The sequence below is a fragment of the Molossus molossus genome, unplaced genomic scaffold (assembly GCF_014108415.1).
Source record: "Molossus molossus isolate mMolMol1 unplaced genomic scaffold, mMolMol1.p scaffold_m16_p_17, whole genome shotgun sequence".
Taxonomy (NCBI): Eukaryota; Metazoa; Chordata; class Mammalia; order Chiroptera; family Molossidae; genus Molossus; species Molossus molossus.
In genome coordinates, this window is record NW_023425352.1 from 67,829,541 (window position 1) to 67,849,623 (window position 20,083).

Consider the following 20,083-nt stretch of genomic DNA (forward strand, 5'->3'; position numbering starts at 1 on the left):
AAATGATCTCCACCTGGCGAGGACATGTGATGTGACAGGATCACTGAGGCTATCAGTCGGTACAAAGTTCGCCTTCAAAAATATTTGTTTCATTTAATCTGATTTATTCAGGAAGGACGAAAGGACAGTGACCCAGAGCACAGGCAAGAGCGTGCGCCTGCGCTCTGCGCCCTCTGCAGGCGACAAGGCCTTTGGGCCGGCCCGAGCAGAGCTCTCGCGAGACTGTCAGACGTGTGCGTGAGGCGTGAGAGGAAGGCTGTGCTGTCGCGAGAACTCTGCCTCGGCCCTTGGCCTGTGTCAGGCGGCGCCTGTCTCCTGAAGGTCCCCTCGCAGCGCCCGGAGTCGCCGTTGGAGCCGGTAAGAACCGGAGCGGCGGGGAGAGCGGCGCGCCTCCTCCGGCTCTCGCTCCGCAGGCTGGGCCGGGCGCCCTGGCCGCCTGCCTGCGGGCTCGGGCCTGCCCTGCGGCCGGCCTCGTCCTCTCCACGCCGCCCGGGGCCCCTTCCCTCCCCGCGCCTCCCCGCCGTGACGGCGCCTGGTGCTTGCCCGCCTCGCCAGCGTCTCCGCGAGCGAGGAGGGCCCGTTTCCCAGAGAGTGCCCAGAATAGGTGCCCGTCCCGCCTGTTTCTGGGAGCGCGAAGAAGACGCTGTTTCTATCGGCCCTTTGTGTCCACCGCCTCGTGCATTCTCCCGGCGGCCCGAGCGTGAGCGCCCGCCGGCCGGCCGGGAGGGGCGAGGCGGGCGCGGCCCTGCCTCAGGCACCCGTGGCCACGTGTCTCTGCCTGTGTTCAGGGCGTTAGACTGGCAGTGAAAAGTAGTCGCAGCCGGTACTCTCGTGGACCTGGTTTCCTGCGACGGAGGAACGGTGGTTATAAATAGCCTCCGTGCCGCGTGGTGCGGCGGGGGACGCGATCGCGGCAGCTTCCCACCGACATTTGCCTTGTTTCTAACCGGGTCAGGTGCACCTGGCATCGCTTTGCACCACCCACTTGGTAATTTGGAAATATGGTTGGGTGAGGATGGGCAGGTAATCCTAGTTGGCTCTTTTTGCACTGCGATCCTCGTGTGACATTTATGAATTTTAATGACCATCAGACCCTTTGAGGAAGACTTACCCAGATGCTGCAGGGCAGGTGGGGGCAGGGGGCGTGTACCTTGTGGTTTAGGCAAGTTACCTGGTTCGCACTTGCCAAGATTTGCTAGCTTGCAAATTTGTTAAGATAATTGAGTGAGATAGTATATGGGAAGTCCAGCACGGTGACATTTGTTATATTTTATTTCTCCTTCCCCTTCTATGGAACTTTCGATCTGTTGGTTCCTAGGGAATATCCTATGGGTCTCAAAGTTTTATGATATTTTGTGTCTAAATAAACCTTTACAATTACATTACTACTTTTGGGCAAACAGGTATTTCAAAGGTGGAAAACTGTGGAGAGCTGTGTAAGGAAAGGAAGATGTGATTCTTGAAGCGGGAGGAGATACCGAATTTTCGGACCCCCCCCCCCCTTTTTTAAATCAAATCTGCTTAGCTGTGCCAGAATCTCGGGAACCTGTGTAGGGACTTCATAAAATTGCACAGGATATTTTGATACACATCTGAGAGCCTATTGGCTAGTGTTTTATAGTAATTTCCCTCATAGAGTGTGAGCATGCTGGAAGACATTCAGAGCCACTTATGGCTGCGGATGGACTTTTAAATCTTAGTCTCTTGTTTCATTGAATTAGTATTTTTTGTAGTTTTTGGTGAATCAGTGGCACAAATTCTCTAGGTGGCAAGTTCCCCATTATGTCCTCAGGGACTACACTGTATATGTCAGTTTAGGCACTCAGTAAGTATTGTTGAATGAATACATAATATCTTAATAACTAAGGGTAACAATTCAGTTCAGTGAAGTTGTCAACTTAAGCAACATTCAAACCTATAGAGAATTTTTGTGAGTGTATTTGAGCCAAACTGTCAACAATTGCCCGGAAGCAAAATCTCAACAGATTGTGATAATGCTCCACAGAATGGCAGTTTTGCACTTTATTTTATACATTATAATCAAAAGAGAAGATGCAAGTGGGTTACTTCAAATCCACTGGTGATAGATTAGGGAAGTGGGAGAAAGCAAACGGGAAAACTCTGGGAATGGATGAAAAGTAAAATGATAGACACATACATCTTTTGAGTACATTTAACAGTTAACAATTACTGTGATAACAATAACAATGAGAGGATTTATAGTCTCCTTCCTGGTGAATTGATTGTGCCTTGAGGGGTCTGGAGAAAAGAGAGTTACCCTGCATTCCAAAGCAATGTTATTGTAGATGCAAAAGACACTAGACAGGCTTAGTTAAGGTCAAGATGAACTTTTTGTCAAGGAAGAGTCTAGCCTAGATTTGAGTACCTGACATAAACTGCTTTTAGTTAAAAAGTTATTTTTAATTCAGACCATCCTTTGTGGTTACTTGAGTTTGCAAGGCCACCACACAGGCTGAGCTTGTCAGGTTAGCATGAGGCCCTTTTTCATTCACAGAGTGAATAACTGACAGAATAGGTTAACTTTTTTGCTTGTCTGTTTGGTCATAGATAGGAAGTTAAGTCTTTTAATACTTGGATGATTACAGATTTCATGAGAACAAAATATTGGGTATATATTGAGTTTTATTTTGGCATTATTGCTGGTCGCACAGGCTTTAGAGGAAAGAAAATATTTTGTCACTTGTTTACTTATATGGGAAAAACCACAAGATGTTTACTATATAAAATCAGGGATAAAATAGTATTATTACTGTGATGATAGATAAATACATGTTTTCCTATCCTTGACTATATTATGGTGAGAAGTATCAAGTTGAAGTTAGGGCACAGCCCCAGTTCTGAAAGCCTGCCAAACTTCTGTGATGTCAGCTGGAATGTTTGTGGCACTGCAAAATCTGAGAAAAAAAATCCAGAGTTGGTTGTAAATACAGTCATGTTTCCCCTTTAACCGACAGACCTGCTGGGGCTTATGGATCTGTTTAGCTAAACTTTGAAGGGTCTGGCATCAGAAAAGACACTTTATCTCAGTGTCTGTCCTAGAATCATGGTTTCAGTGGCAATACCCTTGCCAGTTTTATCTTGTTTTAAAACAAACAAAAGTAATGGAAACATTTCTACTTCTGAAAAACCTTCCTCAACTAATGAAGGCCTTGGTGGACACCAAGTATATTATTTATATGTTTAAAGCAGAACTATACCATACTTATTGTAGGTCTGAATTTAAGCATTTGTTTATCATTTTTTTTCATCCATCCATTTATTTAAGTATGTATTAAGCCTCTTGAGTTTAGGGCCACAGCAGTGCACAACTCTAGGGCCACTGTTCTCTTTCTGTCAGTTGCACATAGAATGTAAAGGGAGTTAGTAATGCCAAGGTACTGATACCAGGCTATCTGTTCAACAATAGGGTGTACAAAGCCAAATAAGACATGGACCCTTCTCTTGGAGAACTCTAAGGCTAAGGAAGCAATAAGTAAAAATAAAATAACATGTATTACAGGTATCATGCTGGAAACCCATGCATATTACAAAGGAAGCAGCTGCTAACTCTGCTGTCTAAAACTATTGAGGAATGGGGTGCTTGGTCAGGAAAGGTTCATTAGTAGCTGTGACTTGAGCGTAGTTAGAAAAATGGACAGGCAGGAACTAGCATTGCTGGCAGAGAGAGTGGGAGAGCCAAGCTGGACAAGGCGAACCAGCCTGGGCAATGCATGGAACAAGCTGTCTGGAAGATCATGGTGTGGGGCTGCTCTGGGGAGAATGCAGGAGAGTCAAGCTGAAGCCAGAAAATAGAGAATTTTATTGCCTTTATAAGAAATTTATCCTGTAGGCAACTGTGAAGTCATTGGGGAGTTATAGTTTATGCTCTCTCTAGATGAGCTGATCTACTAGGAAATGAGACAGCATAGAACTCTTGAAGCAAAAGAGAAGTAAGATGCTTTATGAATTTTTTCCCCTTTAGAACATAAAAATTTTATAAAGATCCAAGGACAAATAATGCAGTTTAAGGGAGTGAAGAAGTGCTTGCAATTTGGTCTAACTGCAGAATTCTAATAGATTTTTATGATTTTTTTCCTCAGCCTTTTTATGTTTATGTAATATTTTAAAAAATCACATCATTATAGTAACAGCTGAAGCTGGCATAAACTGACAAAATAAACACTGACTCTCAGTAATTGTGTAACTCAGTGGGAATTCAGGTGAGGGAGAGCTGGAGCATTTAGTGAAACATAGGTCAATATCTTTTAGAAAGAGCTTAGAGACTGTTGGTTATGTAGGTGACTTAAAGGGGCACATAAAAGAGAGATGAAAGTTCTTTGCATCAGTTATATTTTAATAGAAAAATCCCTCCTTTCTAGCTATTGACTGAAAGTAGAAAGGGCCATAAAAATTTAGCTGTTCATCATTCGGAGGTATATCTAGTTTTCTTCTTGTATCTTCACAAAATGTTATTCAATGAAAGTATTTTGAAGTAAGAGAGAAATTGTTTTCTCAGTTTTGGTAATAAATGCCTGAAATGGGATCCAAGAAATTGTGGGCATCACAGTTAAAGCAGGCTCCTCCACAAACTATTCATCTGAAATCTGAGGGATGCTTAATTGAGGGTGATGGCCTTTAGGGTTCACTCATGGATGTTTTTCATTGACTTTCAGAGAGAGTGGAAGTGGGAGAGAGACAGAGAGACAGACAGACAGAGACAGACAGGGATCAAACTGAAACTTAGTTATGTGCCCTGACTGGGAATTGAACTTGCAACCTTTTTTTTTTTATCCTCACCCGAGGACACTTTTCCATTTTTTGTTCAGGTAGAGTGGGAGGGAGAGAGAGGAACAGAGAGAGAGAGAGAGAAACATCGACGTGACAGGAACACATCGAGTGGCTGCCACCCGCACGACCGACCAGGGCTGGGGACAAACTGCAACCGAGGTACGTGCCCTTAGCGGGAACCGAGCCCAGGTCTCTCTGGACCGCAGGCCGACGCTCTAACCGCTGAGCCAAACCGGCCAGGGCTGAACTTGCAACCTTTTGATGTTGGAGACCATGCTCCAGCCAACTGAGCCACCTGGCCAGGGCTAGGGTTCCTTTTCTGGTCATGTGGTTTTGCTTTACTCTCCCTGTTTACAAAAGTAGGTTTATATGCGTAGACAAGAGTATTTTACATTTAAAAAAATTAATTGAAAGTGAATGTCAGTGCTGGCTAGATTTTATCTTCTGGCCAGATTGAAAGTACCATGAACATGATAATCGTAAGACAGGAAGTACTTAATGGGTGCCAGGCACTGTCCTAAACATTTTACACATATTAATTCATGTAATTCTCTTAGAATTAGTTCCATTACTATTGTCCCCATTTTACAGATGGGACTCTGAGGCACAGATTGGTTAAGTGACTTGCCTAAGGTTGCACAGCATCTAAGTGGCAGAGCCAGGTTTTGTACCAAAACGGATCCATCTTCTTAACCACCGTGTAACGTATTGTCTTCCAGATAGGGCTTTATTTCACTTATGTAGTCACAGCACCTAGAATAGTGCCTGGCATCTGGAAGGTGCTCAGTCAACTTTTGTTCAATGAAAAGTATCCATGAGTGTTAAAGCAGCACTGGACTGAGACCGTGTGGGAGTGTGTATGTGTATGAGAGAAAGAACGAACCATAGACACCGGGCATGTGTGTGTTTGTGTGTGTGTGTGTGGGGGGTCGGGGGCATTACAGGTAGAGGTGTGTCAGAGATGTGAGGAGATGTCTGAGAACCTGAAACTAGGGCTGAACCTCCAGCTGGGCTAACAGTGATAATCTCAGAGGGAGTCTTAAGCTATTGACCAGGAACATTCCAACAATAACTCGGTAAGCTTCTGCCTGTCCCACGTTTATTTCTCTGTAGTAATTAGCAACAAAATCTTAAATTAGCAGCAAAATCCTTAAATCATGGACGTCTTGACGATTTGGGGCACAGCGGGGTGAGTGGACACACGCTAAACACTGGAGCAGGTGGACCGAGAGGATGGAGAGGAGCCCTCTGTGAACCGGCTTTGCCCAGAGCCGGGCGGGCAGGGACAGGCCCGGCAGGGAGTTTAGAGTTTAAACCGTGCAGCCGACCTCCGGAGGCTCCTCGCCAGAGGGGAGGGGCCCCTCCTGCTTCCGGGAGGGCCGAGTGGGCGGAGCCTCCCGGCAGAAGCTTGCGCTCCCCACTGTTGGTGGCTGCCTGCCGTCAGTCGCGTGAGCGGGGCTAGCGTCACCCACGGGCTCGGACACCTTCCTCACCCAACTCCTGGATAAAGCAGCCTTAGGCTCTTGCGGCAGCTCACGCGCAGCGGGGATCTGGTCTTCGAGGTACGTTTGGCATCTCAGGATCGAAACTGCAGCCTTCGGGTCGGCTGGCCTCACCGGGCCTTGCGGCTAGAGCTGTGCGCATGCGTGCTGAGCGGTGACCCTGCCAGCTCGGAAGCCGAGTGTGAACGGGGCTCTGGCTCTAATGAAAGTGTTGATGAACCTGGAAAGTCTCATGGGTCACTGTTGCTTTCGAACTAGATAAGCCTTCTTGGCATTAGATGGTAAATACCAATTTTGTGGTCAGTTTTCAGTTACTGTTCCGGAAAGTTGATTAGCTGGGATTGATTGCTCATAATTACTTGTATAAAGGTAGATAGATCTGAGTTCAGTAATCTCTGAAGTGTTAAACAACCTTAAAATATGTTCTTGTGAATTTATTACTACCTTATTTTGTTTAAGGCATTGACCTTTATTTGTGTGGTTTTAAAAATTACAGGGAATGAGATCTTGAATTTCTGAAACAGCTTGTCTTAAAGAATTAAAAGTGGAATGGCACTAGGATAAGATATATATAACCCTTGAGTTAATGAATGTGGTATAAAAAAGAATCTTATTTTTTTAAAGAAGGAACATGTGTTTTAAGGGACTGGGCTTCTAGCAGTGATTTGGATGCCAGGAAGATAAATAAAAAGTGGACTTTTTTTTTTTGGAGAAGCGATGGGTGGCAAGTGGGAACAAACAGCTGGAAGCTGCAGTTAGAGATGATCTCGAGTAAGCTTTCATTCAGACAAATGGAACTCTGAGTGGTTGTGATAACAGATTTGGGATCAGAACCCAGGGCTCTTGCTCCTGTCCTTCATACTTGTCACTGGTGTTTGGCAGTGTCTTGATTCTGACATGCAAAGGTAGTATTTGTTTTGTTAGCATTATCCAAAGAAGGTTCTGAAAAATGTATTGAGGGCTATGAAAATGGACTGAGAAGCTTAATGGAAGTTGTTTGAATAGTAACCTAAATGTTACTATTTGAATGGTAATTGGAATGATAATTTTGGAATGTTAAGTTCTAGTGTTGGTAAATAAAAATAATTTATGGGTGATAATATACTAAAGGAAGAACAAGTTGGTCAGAGAGAGCGAATCCAGTACTAGACCTTAGGAATCCAAATCTCCCTTTAAATGGTCCTTTGTGGCCATTAGAACAGTAGTGTACTAAAGAGAAGGTGAGTTTTTTGCGACCTCAGATTGTGGTTTATGTCGGTTACACGTGGGTCATAACTCTGGAAAATTTATGGTTAAACCATATGATAATGACTTAGCTTTTTGTGGTTAGTTGCTCAATTCTGGTTCCGTGATCTTTGGATTTGATAACGAGATTTGTGCAAAGCATTGTGCAAATATGGCATACATAGTTTCCTCTGAGGAAAGCTCCAGGTTTTCCCCCTCCCCCAAAACCTCAGGCAGGAATCCTAGAGGCAGGGAAGTTTTCTTTAGAAACATGTAAACTTTTAACTTTGTCTCAGAAACACATGTTTCAGGCAGTCCTCTTTGGAAAGTGGTAGGGCAGTAGTTTGGATTATAAAGGTGAATATGAAAAGACATTTTTAGTAGTCTTTTATTGATTGAATTTTAGAATTAGAGCTTATTTGGTCCAATCTTTTTACAGGTTAGAAAACAGGCAATGGTGTGCATACTTAGGTTAGACTATTGAGTATACTTAGGTTAGACTACTGAGTTAATAAATGGCTAAATTATTATGTTAGGGCCTCCTCACTTCAAAACCTTTTCCAGTGTCAGTGCTGCTTTCTATAGTCCAAAGGTGGAGGTTCCTAAGGTTACTATAACCCAGGTAAACATAATAATAAACACAATATTAAAAAATATTTATGCAGGGGCTGGGTCAAGTGCTTATAGGCAGATAATGTCTCACTTTAACTTTACTGCAGCCCTTTGTAGCTACTGTCATTTTCTCCCTTTATTCCAGAAGAAATTGAGGCCAGAGAAGTTAAGTTACGAAGTTCATGGGTTTCAAGCTTGCAAATGCAGTTGAACTCTGGTTTGTCAGACCCCAGAGTAATCTGAACCATTACGCTTGCTTCACTGGCACTTGAACCTGAAACAGATGGTGAATTGTTGTAAATGGCTATATGAACTAGTTACCTCAAACAAGTCTTTGGAGGTGGCATTTCATAATGCTAGCTCAGGCTTCACCGCATTGTGATTGGAGTTCACCCGTGTAGTGGAGTTCTTGATTTAAGCTCTGAGAGCTTCTTCCTCACTGCAGTATAAGAAGGCAAGCATTACATAGTTCCCATCTTGGGATCTGGGCTGTGGAAACTGTCCCATAAAGGGGGAGCGGGGGCAGAGCCAAGGGCAGTGAAGGGACAATCACCCTGGGACTGGCCATAAAGAAATGAAACTGGTTTTCTTAGTTGCTGACAAATGGCATTCTAACAAGATGCCTGTTTTGAAGAATAACACTCATTTTAGTTTGAAAACTTGATAGGTGTGTGTGGAAAAATCAGTTTTGTAACTTTTAAATCTCATCCTACCTTCTGTTCATAAGTGATAAAAGAAAAATCTTAAGTCGTGCACTTCTGCAACATTCTGCTCTTATTAGGCAGTGTATAGTGTTTGTGATTCAATCAAGAAGACTTATTTAGGGATCTGTTAATACAGTCAGCACTGCATGCATTTGAATTTGTCTCCCATATGATCTAGAACTCTGGGTTTTTTGACATTATGAAGCAAAATTTTAATTTAATTTTAATGATTAAATTTTGCACTGTGCCAGGCATTGTGGCATCTCACACAAATGGTGAGAACCTAAGAGTGGGACATTTGGTACAGGTGAAATTTGGTTAATACATCTGAAAGACAGCTAAACATGCCTGGCATATGACTAACCTAAGTGCAAAGTGAAGCAACTTGTGGTAATGAGGGGGAGAGCTGAGCCAACATCTTGCTCGTGTCATGCAGGCTTTCAAAGTCCCTGCAGTGTGTGCCAAGTGTACACTGATGTCTATATTTAAAGCAGCACAGCTTATAGTGTGAAGAAAGAAGGCAGCAAAGTAGGTACAGCTTGGTGTTGCAAGGGTTGGAAAAACTGTCAAGGATTTCTGTCAAATCCTGGGGAGACAGATGAAGGTAACAAAATACCAAGGTGAAGTTAGAAAGTTTCCCGAATATTTCAGTTTCTTACAGGAAGTTTATAGTTGCTGAATGTGAATCTTTTGCTGAGATGGTCAAAAGAAAGCCTACTGGGCTTCTTCCTCTCACTGTTTTATTTCTGAGGGTGGGGCTCTTACTACTTTTGTCCCTTTCCAGCTTGTAGCTAGTCTCCTGGCCCTCGGCCTTTGGCGGTGTAAGCCAAAGAGCCTGTTTCAGCCATTTCAAGGATTGTGTTGGGTAGGCTGCTGTTCAGTTGAAAGCTGGCTTTCCTGAGGTCATTGCTTTCAGGACTGTTGGGAAGTTCTTTCGGGAAGTTCTTTCATATATTGCCTCAGATGTCTCCTATTAATTATCCTTCCCTTACTTTGGGTTATTTTGAACAAGCTTAATTCTATGACATATCTCCACATATTTGAGAAGAGACTTCTCTTGTCAAGGCTGAACAGCTTTCCTTCTGGAGACATTTGTCATGGTTGCGAAGCATCTTTCCCTTTTCTAAATGCTTCTTCTACAGTATGTTATTCAGAAATAAATTTCAAATATAGTTTAATAAACATGGGACAGATTAGTCCTGTGACAAGCACTATCCTTTTGATGAATTCAGTAAGTTATTTTCCCCTCAGACCCAGCAAACTGCTGCCTCATATAGGACTCTTTCAGTTAAAAATCTGCATCCTTTAAAAAATTTATACTCTTCCACCTTGTCCTCCCCGATTCAAGTTTTAAAAATTTACATTTTGGCCCTGGCCAGTTTTGCTCAGCGGTTAGAGCGTCGGCCTGCGGTCCAGAGAGACCCGGGTTCGGTTCCCGCTAAGGGCACGTACCTCAGTTGCAGTTTGTCCCCGGCTCTGGTTGGTTGTGCGGGTGGCAGCCACTTGATGTGTCCCTTTCATGTCGATGTTTCTCTCTCTCTTCCTCTCTCTCCCTCTTTCTCCCTCCCACTCTACCTGAACAAAAGATGGGAAAATGTCCTTGGGTGAGGATAAAAAAAAAATTTACATTTTGTTGTATGAAGTTTAACAGCTTGTGGAGATTGTTTTGGAATCTGTTTCTCTCACATTCCCATGTTATCTCCAGCTTGAATGTCTGCCTTCTGTTTTCATCCAAGTCATTAGGGAAAACATTTGAGTAACTGGGGAAAACAGGGACATACCTCTAAAAACCTTACAGACTGGCTTCAGTCTGAGTATTTTGTAAAAAATTATCATATGACTTAATTGTATTTCGGTTTAGCCCAAATTCACTTTGTGCACAAAGATAGCATACAAGCTTGTCACAGGTCTTACTGTTATCCAGATATGTGGTGTTTATGACTTTACATTGACTGGCTAGTTTAGTAAAATATCCAAGAAGGAAACAACTTTGGTAGTGTCCTAGAGCTTAGTGAACCCATGCTGGGCTACAGCGATCACTGTTTTCTTTTTCTAAGTGTTTAAAAACCATCTTTGATTCTAGATCTAGCCAGGATAGATAGATACCAGTGGCTTCTGTCAAGCTCTCCTTCATTGCATTTCTTACACTCTTCTGTCTCAGTCTCCCATCATTGCATCATTGGTTATGTGCTATTCTTTCTATTTACCTCTCATAAACCTAAGCTTATTAGAGAAATCTCTGTAGTTTGCCACACTGATTTCTGTAAGTACCTCCCCTTATGTCAGAATCCTATTAAATTATTTTATTAGATTTATGTTCTTGAGAGCTTCCTAGTTATGAAGACATCCCTAAGTTCCTAAATTTAAAACAAATTATTAAAAAAGAAGAGAGAAAATAAATAAATTGGTATATTTTTTCAGAAATATCTGTTCACATGTAAAGTATCATTGAAGTAGATGCATAGAATTTATGGCCGGAACACAGCAGTGGTGGGCAGGGAGAGGAGGCAGTATTTATTAAGAGTGTACTATGTGCCAGGCCATGTCGGAGGTAATCTAAGCAGTTAGTAACTGGGAGCTGGTTGGAACAATCGTTTGGGGGAGAATTGAAAGGTGATTTCTGGTTGTAATTGTGGTGCAATGTGGATTATTTGGATTTTGTTTGTTTTCTTTTAAAGGAACAGTGAGCAGAATGAGTACCTCACAGGACCAGAATGGCTCCACTAAGAGAGAACCCCTTTTGAGGTGTTGTGATGCACAGAGGGACTTGGAGATTGCTATTGGTGGAGTTCTCCGGGCTGAACAGCACATTAAAGATAACTTGCGAGAGGTATGATGTGTGTTTTTCTCTTGCCATGTCTGGACTCTTAGCACAGGGGTGGTTACAGCACAGCCAAGGGTTGGTTTCTCAGTGCCAACCAAGAAGTTTCACCCATGCTTTGCATGGTCTGCCTGAAATGTTGATGTCTTTGATTCCAGAGGGAAATAAAGCAGATGGAAGAGTCTGGAACCTTTTACCACCTTAGAGAATTAGTTTGGCATGCATTTTTTATTGCACTTCTGTGTTGTCGCTCTGCTGTTAATAAAAAAATAACAAAATGAATGAGCAGTATACTGCTCATCTCTTTCTTTGTTGCATAAACAATGGCTCTAGATCCTGTCCCCTACCATCGTTTAACTTGGTGGTAGGCATGGTTTTGGTGGTGGCACGGTTCTGTAAATGACTATATCAGAGCAAGCCAGAATGAAATGTTTGTTCCATTGGGTTAATAGTATTCGCTTGGTGAGTGGGTAGACTAGGTTACACGACTTTGAAATACAACTTTATTATACAGAAAAATGTTTTAAAATAGTTTAACTGTTTTGATTTTTTTTCCTTGTGATGTCTATATTTGCCCCTCTTTGAATCACTGTTTATACTTCCAGAAGCATTTAGTTTATAATCTTCATTAAGCTGTCTACCTTAGTGGTCTCTGGCTGCTGACATGTAATGGCACATTTTTTACGTTGGCTTACTATAAATGGATTGCTCATGTGTAGGGTGAGAAAAGAGTTAATACTCATATTATTCCACTTATAAATTTAAAAAACTATAGGTTTTCATATGAAAAATTGAGGGGGATCAGTATTACCTGACAGACACATCCTTATATTTTTCTCTTGATTATTTTAGGACCCTAAAAGAAATCTGATTCTCTTAGAATTGTGGGAGGATTTTAGAGCTTAGGTATGCCTATATGGCTGAAAGTCTTAAACTGGATCCTTGGAGCCTGGGGACACTAAGAAATTATATAGTCTTTGGGCTTACAACACTAGTGAAGCTAATGTTTGTGTTTCCTAGATCAAAGCCCAGATTCACAGCTGCATAAGCCGTCACTTGGAATGCCTTCGCAGCCGTGAGGTGTGGTTGTATGAACAGGTAGATCTCATCTATCAGCTTAAAGAGGAGACACTTCAGCAGCAAGCCCAACAGCTCTACTGGGTAAGGTAGCTGGTTTCTAGAGAATGTCTTCTCTGTATTGCAGCATGAATATAGATCAGATCAAAGTTTAACCCCAACTGCTATTTGTTAACTTGTACACTTGGTGCTTTTAGTATCATTGTTCTTTTTTTTTTTATAGTTACTGGGCCAGTTCAATTGTCTTATTCATCAACTGGAGTGCACCCAAAACAAAGATTTAGCCAATCAAGTCTCCGTGTGCCTGGAGAGGTAAAGACTGTTTTTCCTTGTTTTGCTTTTTGGCATTTTGACTTGGGTGTATTAAAAAAAAAAAGTCAATTTTGGAACTTATTTCACCTGTTGGATTTAAGTTGACTTCTCTGTTCCTGTGATAAGATCATTTTGTTTTATATATTTAATATTATACTTGGTGCATGTTAAGTCATCTTTTGGTTGAGAGTTAAAAAAATACAATCATTTCAAATAAGTCACAATTTGGCTTTTATTTTGGATGAGATTGAAATAGATGTTTCTTAAAAATAGATTTTATGTTTTGTTTTTCTTCAGACTGGGCAATTTGACCCTCAAACCTGAAGATTCGACGGTCCTACTCTTTGAAGCAGACACAACTGCTCTGCGCCAGGCCATCACCACATTTGGGTCCCTCAAGACCATCGTGAGTAATGTTGATCTCAGATGGTTCATAGTGCGCTTCTTAGGTCTGTGGCTTCACAGATGGTCTTAAAAATCATATTTTTACTATGAATAGTGGCTTTCTTGAGAATTTGGTGAACTTCAGAAATTTCACGTTCTGTTTAAGTCGACAGAGCATTTGGCTGGTAGTTCTTGGGATGTGGTATTGACTCATGGATAATCTCAAGAATTCATCTTGTATCTCTTAAAATCTTTTACATATTTCTTATAAAATTTATTGCTTGAGTGGTGTTTCATATAAAGAACCAAATGTGGTGTCATTTGGGGCTTGTTAAAAGTAGTAATACTACCAATTCTGGTGAAATTTCTTGTATGATGATAGTTATACAGTAGAGAATTCTCAGATTTGATAACTACTTTGTAGGTCATTGAACTTAGTGTAAAGAATATTTATTCTATAGAAATGGTAATACTTTAATACTCTTGAAATTTAGGAATTACAATTTCACTTTTTTGGTATGAAAGTATAACAATAAACATGATTATTTTGCTTTTATTTTATAGCAAATTCCTGAACACTTGATGGCTCATGCTAGTTCATCAAATATTGGGCCCTTCATGGAGAAAAGAGGCTATATTCCATTGTTAGAGCAGGTAAAGTGTAAGTTTGTTTCTGATAACTGAGTTATTACTTGGCTAATATTTCTTTGGGTTTCAACAAATTTTTTTTTGGCTGCCATTTATTTGTAAAAGGGCATCAGTAGTAATGAGTTAGTTTATACAGTTAAATAGTTCTCTTGAGACTGAATGTCAAATAGAAATTTAGAGGTTATGTCAGTGTTGAGTAGGACAAAACATTGTTATCAATTAGTTCATAAGAAATTGTCATCAGCTCTCTGATTGGGTTGGTTCTATCTTGGGGATCCTTTTTTTTTTTTTTTTTGGTACGTGCCCCTAGCGGGAACCAAACCCTGGAGCAGGCCTACGCTCCAACCACTGAGCCAAACTGGCCAGGGCTATCTTGGGGATCCTTTTCAATTCATAGAGATGATTTACTTCTAAAGGCAATTCAGAGGTAGGTTTCTAGACATTTTGAGTTGAAAAGTACCCTGGAGCTCAGCCATACTCCTTTTATAATTGTGAAAATGGAGGCTTAGGGAAGGAAGTCATGTAACTTGTGAAGGGTCAGTGGCAAGCCAAGATTAGAGAGCTTTGGTCTCCTTTTTTCCTGGTGAACTTTCTACTGCGTTTGACATTATCTTGTTAAGCAGCAAAGTATTGTGTGATCAACAGAAGTCAGCATCCAGCACCACAGCTGTCCCTCTCAGTGAATGGCTCCTCGGAAGCAAACCTGCTAATGGTCATCAGGCTGCTTACTCACCCAGCACCAATCTCCAGGACTGGCTCACCCAAAAGCAGACCTTGGAGAATAGTCAGGTGTGTTGCTTTGTTTCTGAGGTAGATGTAAGTTACTAACAGATAGTATGTCTTTGTTTAGTTTTTAGTTCTAGTCTGGAAACATGAATTTTTAATAACTTTTAATTACAATGGTGATACCTCTTCAACACAGATAGAAAGTTTAGAAAACAAAGAACTATATAAACAAAGAACTATATAAAAAAATACAAACCCATACCCGGCCAGTGTGGCTCAGTGGATTGACTGTCACCTCATGGACTGAGAGGTCTGGGTTCAATTTCTAGTCAGAGCATATGCCCGGGTAGTGGGCTCAATCCCCTAGGGGGTGTGCAGGAGGCAACTGATTGATGTTTCTCTCTCCCCGCCTCCTCTCTCTCTCTAAAAAAATCAATAAAAACATTTAAAAAAAGAAAAATCCAAACCCATAATCTGAGCATGCAGAGACAACCAATTTAAAATGTTTATTTATATACTTTATTTTTCTGTGCATACATGTACTTTAAAAAATTATCCTAGAAAACCTGTTTTGGCTAGCAAATTTTTTCACTGATAGAGCATGAATATATTTCTCTGTCATTTAATTCTTCCATAAAACTCTTAATAGAATACAATGTTTCATCGATTGGCTATAACTTAATCTCCAGTTTTTCTGGATATAAACAAAGTTGTTCTAAACATCCAGGGGCTAATTATTTGTGTACGTCCCTTAGGGAGTAAATTTCTAGAAGTTGTATTCCGGGATTACAGTTTTAGATACATATGGCCAATTGGCTTTCCAGGAAATTGATACCAATTTATATTCCCACCAGCACAGTATTGAGTGTACCCTTTTCCCTGAAACTTCTCTAATAGTAATTATTTATAAGTTTTTTTCCTGAATTTGACACAAAATAATTTTGAGTTTTTTTTGCTTATTAAGGAAATTGAGTATTTTTTCCTGTTTATTCACCCGTTTTTTATGATTTGCCTAATCATATCTTTTGCTCATTTTTGTCTTTATTCATAAAGGTATATTATATAGAACTAACTTCTTTTTTCTGTCTGTGCTACAGATGCTTCCTCCTTTTTTGCCTTTTATTATTTTTTAGCTTGCAAAAAATACAAATATATATTTTAACATTGCAACAGAGAAATTCCCTGTCTCTTAAATTTAGAAACATTGGGCAGTGCAGTACATAGGCAAATAGAACGTTATCATTGAATCCCAAAGCACTCAGTGTTCTAGTGAACTAATACTGTGCTCTTTTTCATAGACTTCTGCCAGATCCTGCAATTTCTTTAATAATATCTGGGGCAACCTAAAAGGCTTGGAAAACTGGCTCCATAAGAGTCAGCAACAAGAAGTTCCTGAACAACCAAGTTACCAAAAGGGTAACAGCTATTCTACCACCAGTTCTTACTCCGTTGATACTGAAAAGGTTGAACATCTAGAGCTTCTTGATCAAGATGAGGTGGATCTTTCCGATTGGCTATTGACTCCCCAGGAATCCCAAAAGTTGGAGAAGCCTGGGAATGGTAGCTGTGAAACCAGAGAGAAGTTTAAGCTCTTGTTCCAGGTGTTCCAGGAGGCCTATAGTGTGAATGATTGGCTCATCAAGCCTGATTCCTGTACCAATTGTCGGGGCAACCAGCCCAAAGGTGTGGAGATTGAAAACCTGGGCAATCTGAAGTGCCTGAATGACTACATTGAGGTCAAGAAACCCTCGTCCACTTCCAGCATGGTTATTGAGGATTGGCTTGTCCAGAACTATCAGGACCCATATAAAATAGAAGAGGTCTGCAAAGCCAATGAGCCCTGCACAAGCTTTGCAGAATGTGTATGTGATGAAAATTGTGAGAGGGAAGCTGTGTGGAAGTGGCTGCTGGAGAAAGAAGGGAAGGATAAAAATGGTATGCCTGCGGAACCAAAACCTGAATCCGAGAAGCTCACAGAGTCCCTGAATATGTGGCTGTGTCCTTCCAGAAAAGAGGCAACAGAACAAGCTAAGACATCAAAGGCTCCTTCGAGAATTGCTGATTCCTTCAAAGTGATAAAGAACAGTCCCTTGTCAGAGTGGCTCATCACACCCTCATGCAAAGAAGGACATCCCAAGGAAGTGCCTAGTACCGAGGACAGAGCTGGCAAACAAAAGCTTATGGGTCCCATGGCCACGTCCTGGTGTCCCTTTAACACAGCTGACTGGGTCTTGCCAGGAAAGAAGACAGGAAACCTCAGCCAGTTATCCTCAGGAGAAGACAAGTGGCTACTTCGAAAGAAGGCCAAGGTAAGTGCAGACATCAAAATAGTACCATTTACAATATATTTTAATAGATTTTTATTTTCTTAATCCCAAACCTTGCAAATGGCCCCAGATCCTTAAATATGTTAAAAATTCAATTTGGCTTAAGTATTAATTTTGATGCAATGTTAGCAACAGAATGGAGGATTTATGATTATTTAGACTGAACTTTTTGTTCACTTTCCCCGTTCACAGTCCCTAGCCTGCAGAGAAAAACAAACAAATACCCACAAAGGAAAGTCCAGCCTGTTTTATTGCTATTTATGGAAAAGATTTAGGGGCACAGGAAGCAGCTGTCACCTTTGCTCTTATTAGAGAGAATGCCCAACATTTACATTACTATATATTATTAGGAAGATTTTGTAGCAATCCACCCTTTTTTTCTTGCAGGAAGCATTACTTAATTCACCCCTACAGGAGGAACATAACTTCCCCCCAGACTGTTATGACCTCCCAGCAGTTTGTGATCTCTTTGCCTGTATGCAGCTTAAAGTTGATAAAGAAAAGTGGTTGTATCGAACTCCTCTACAGGTAGGTACATGTCACTAGTGTAAATACTACATATTTTACTGCTTATGTTTTGTCTTATATGTAAATTAATAATTTGCCCATTGAACCATATTCATATTAATGGAACGAATATTAGGCAAGTGAGGGTGGGAGAGGGAGGTTATAAAATTTCATGTAGTTCACTTGTATTTGCTTTATGAAATAACTAGTACATACTTGGAAGTGATGTTTCAAGATGATGTAGTTGTCAGGTGAATTTTTGGAGCCCGTGTGGATTTGAATAGCTTACTGAGAAATGAATGAGCCATGCTTTAAGGTGGGGAGAAATGCTTTTATCCTACAGTGAAGTGACTTTTCATCTGTGGACTTTTCTTTACAGATGTGAAGGAATGGAGTACTAGAGTCAAGCAACTTTTTTCCAAAATATCACACTTCCATGAGCCGAGTGACTGCAGCTTGCCAAATCATTGTGTTTCTGGGTGTGAACAGTCAGCTTAGTTCCTTTCCTGCCTAATTTTGAACTAAAGAGAATAAGTCATCAAATTATGAGTTACTGTATAAAAGAAAAAGGCTGTTTGTCGATGTTGAGGTGGTTCAGTTCCTTCTTACAAAGTATTAACTTAATTCACCCCTACACTAGAAACACAGCATCTTGGTGGATATTTCTTTCATAAGCCTCCATGGCTCCTTAGATTGGAATGTTATTAGTTCATTAAAACATAGCTTTAAAAATGAAATAGTTCTATAATCAAGGTGTTGATTAAAGCTAGTAACCTTCCTTAACCTTTCTTTAGATGCTTCCCTTGCTGTGGGTTTTTTTCCTTTCCACTAGTGGTAGAAGTCATTTAGAGCATATTTCACATAAATAATTAACCTTGAGAATATAGTGATTTTTTTTTTAAACCAAAATGTGTATCAACATTTTGGAAGTTTTTGACATTAATTACAAAACAGTCCACACATCAGATTCTACATTTTCTTTTGGAAGAAACTTAGGTACTGCAAATTTTGTCTTTCTTCTGTAAATGTTATTAAATTATCTAGTGAGCTCTTTGGGACTCTGAATTGCTTCAAAATGATGTCCTGGGTAGTCCTAACCTCTTTGAAAATATTCTGACGAAATACAGGCAAAAGAGCCCCGGTGCTGACTAATCAAAGCAAAAAGCAAGACGTGTTGGAAGTGTAGTACTTAAAAGTATTCATTATCCTAAGGGTTGGTTATTGGTGCATCCTGTGTAAAATGGAAGTTGAGCTTGAGATCGACACTTGGTGCTTTTACCTAGGGATAAATTAAATGTCCTCTTACTTTAGGCATAGTGTACCTTTACCTCTAAAAGTGTACTTGCAGTGACATTTTAGTGAACTGGCCGTTTTGAACACTTGTGCCTTGGGGTGTTTATTGAAGCTTTATGGAAACTGATGTTTTCTCAAGATCCTTCAAGTCATATCCATGCTTGAGAAAAGTTTCTCTGTAGGAGAGAAATGGAATTTATAATGTTTTTAAATTTTCTGCTATACCTGCTTTCCAGGCTTTTAAATTATTAAGCCACTCAACTTGCTTTGGTGTGTATGGTATTGGAAATACTTTTAAAGTTTGTGATGTTGTCATCTAGAAAAAGCCTTTTTGGGGACAATTCAGTCTGACAGCGTCGTTTGTCATACAGCTTCATTGGAATTCTTGAACCACAGCTGGAAAAAGCCCTTTATTATTTTTAGTCTCACCCAGACACCACTTAGAACTTTAATAAAGGTGGTGGGTAAAAACTTAAGCAGCCTTCCCATTATCTTAGGTTTCAGGAAACTGTGTAGTTTTTTTTGAGGTTTAACACTGTGTACTCCTAAATTTAAATTAATCACTATGCTAATGAGTATGTAAAACAGTCTTTGCATTGATGCATTTTGTACCTCCATTAAAAGCGTTAACAGCCGTAGTTTGTGTATTTGTAAGAGTACCTTGTAACAAAATACTCTATCACATGTAAATGTGATAACCTTTGGTTTACTAGTACAGCTGATAAACAACTGAACAACAAAAGCTTTTTATATTTAATAAAATATCAATGTATTTTATGACTCTCAAATGAGCAAGAACCAGCTATGTTGTTACTAACTTCCATTTTCAGTCTGTTGCTGCAAACTCTTCATGTTACTTGTTACTCATTTAATTTCTAATCTGCTAAAGTCCAGTGCTTTTCTGCCAAATCCCTCAGTAGATTCATCCAAAAGGGCCCTAACTTTACTTTTATGTATATGTATAACCTGCAGTGCAATTTCATTTTTTCATAGATGAAAAAACAAATAACTTGCCCTTATTTCCTTGAGCTTTTCGAAGGCCTCCTTAAAAACTTTTTGTCTATTTCATCTCTTTTCCTAACTGTCCCCAGAAAGGGGATGAGTTAATGTATACAGAATTAAGCATGATCACTGGACAGGTCGTTCCAGCACACTAAT

At 40.5% G+C, this 20,083-nt stretch overlaps 1 protein-coding gene across 3 annotated transcripts; it reads left to right on the forward strand.

Annotated features, from left to right (window-relative positions):
* Positions 1 to 243: 243 nt before the first annotated feature.
* NCOA4 (nuclear receptor coactivator 4) lies at positions 244 to 19,560 on the forward strand. Of its 3 annotated transcripts, none has more exons than XM_036265720.1 (10): positions 244 to 357; positions 11,509 to 11,660; positions 12,672 to 12,812; positions 12,952 to 13,040; positions 13,338 to 13,446; positions 13,989 to 14,078; positions 14,718 to 14,861; positions 16,097 to 17,107; positions 17,513 to 17,653; positions 18,012 to 19,560. In XM_036265720.1, the coding sequence occupies exons 2-10, from the start codon at positions 11,523 to 11,525 to the stop codon at positions 18,015 to 18,017; spliced, it is 1,869 nt and encodes a 622-aa protein (XP_036121613.1). In that variant the 5' UTR covers positions 244 to 357; positions 11,509 to 11,522; the 3' UTR covers positions 18,018 to 19,560. The 3 variants fall into 3 exon arrangements, with proteins under 3 accessions (XP_036121613.1, XP_036121614.1, XP_036121612.1); XM_036265721.1 differs by lacking the exon at positions 244 to 357 and adding an exon at positions 795 to 988; XM_036265719.1 differs by lacking the exon at positions 244 to 357 and adding an exon at positions 6,201 to 6,350.
* The last annotated feature ends 523 nt before the right edge of the window (positions 19,561 to 20,083 follow it).

What these genes read in the sequence shown, in the direction of transcription:
- NCOA4 (XM_036265720.1), top strand. Translation starts at nt 11,523, where the DNA reads ATGAGTACCTCACAGGACCAGAATGGCTCCACTAAGAGAGAACCCCTT. An exon ending in TTGGGTCCCTCAAGACCATC is followed by an intron (nt 13,447 to 13,988) that starts GTGAGTAATGTT and finishes TTTATTTTATAG; the next exon opens with CAAATTCCTGAACACTTGAT. An exon ending in ATATTCCATTGTTAGAGCAG is followed by an intron (nt 14,079 to 14,717) that starts GTAAAGTGTAAG and finishes TGTGATCAACAG; the next exon opens with AAGTCAGCATCCAGCACCAC.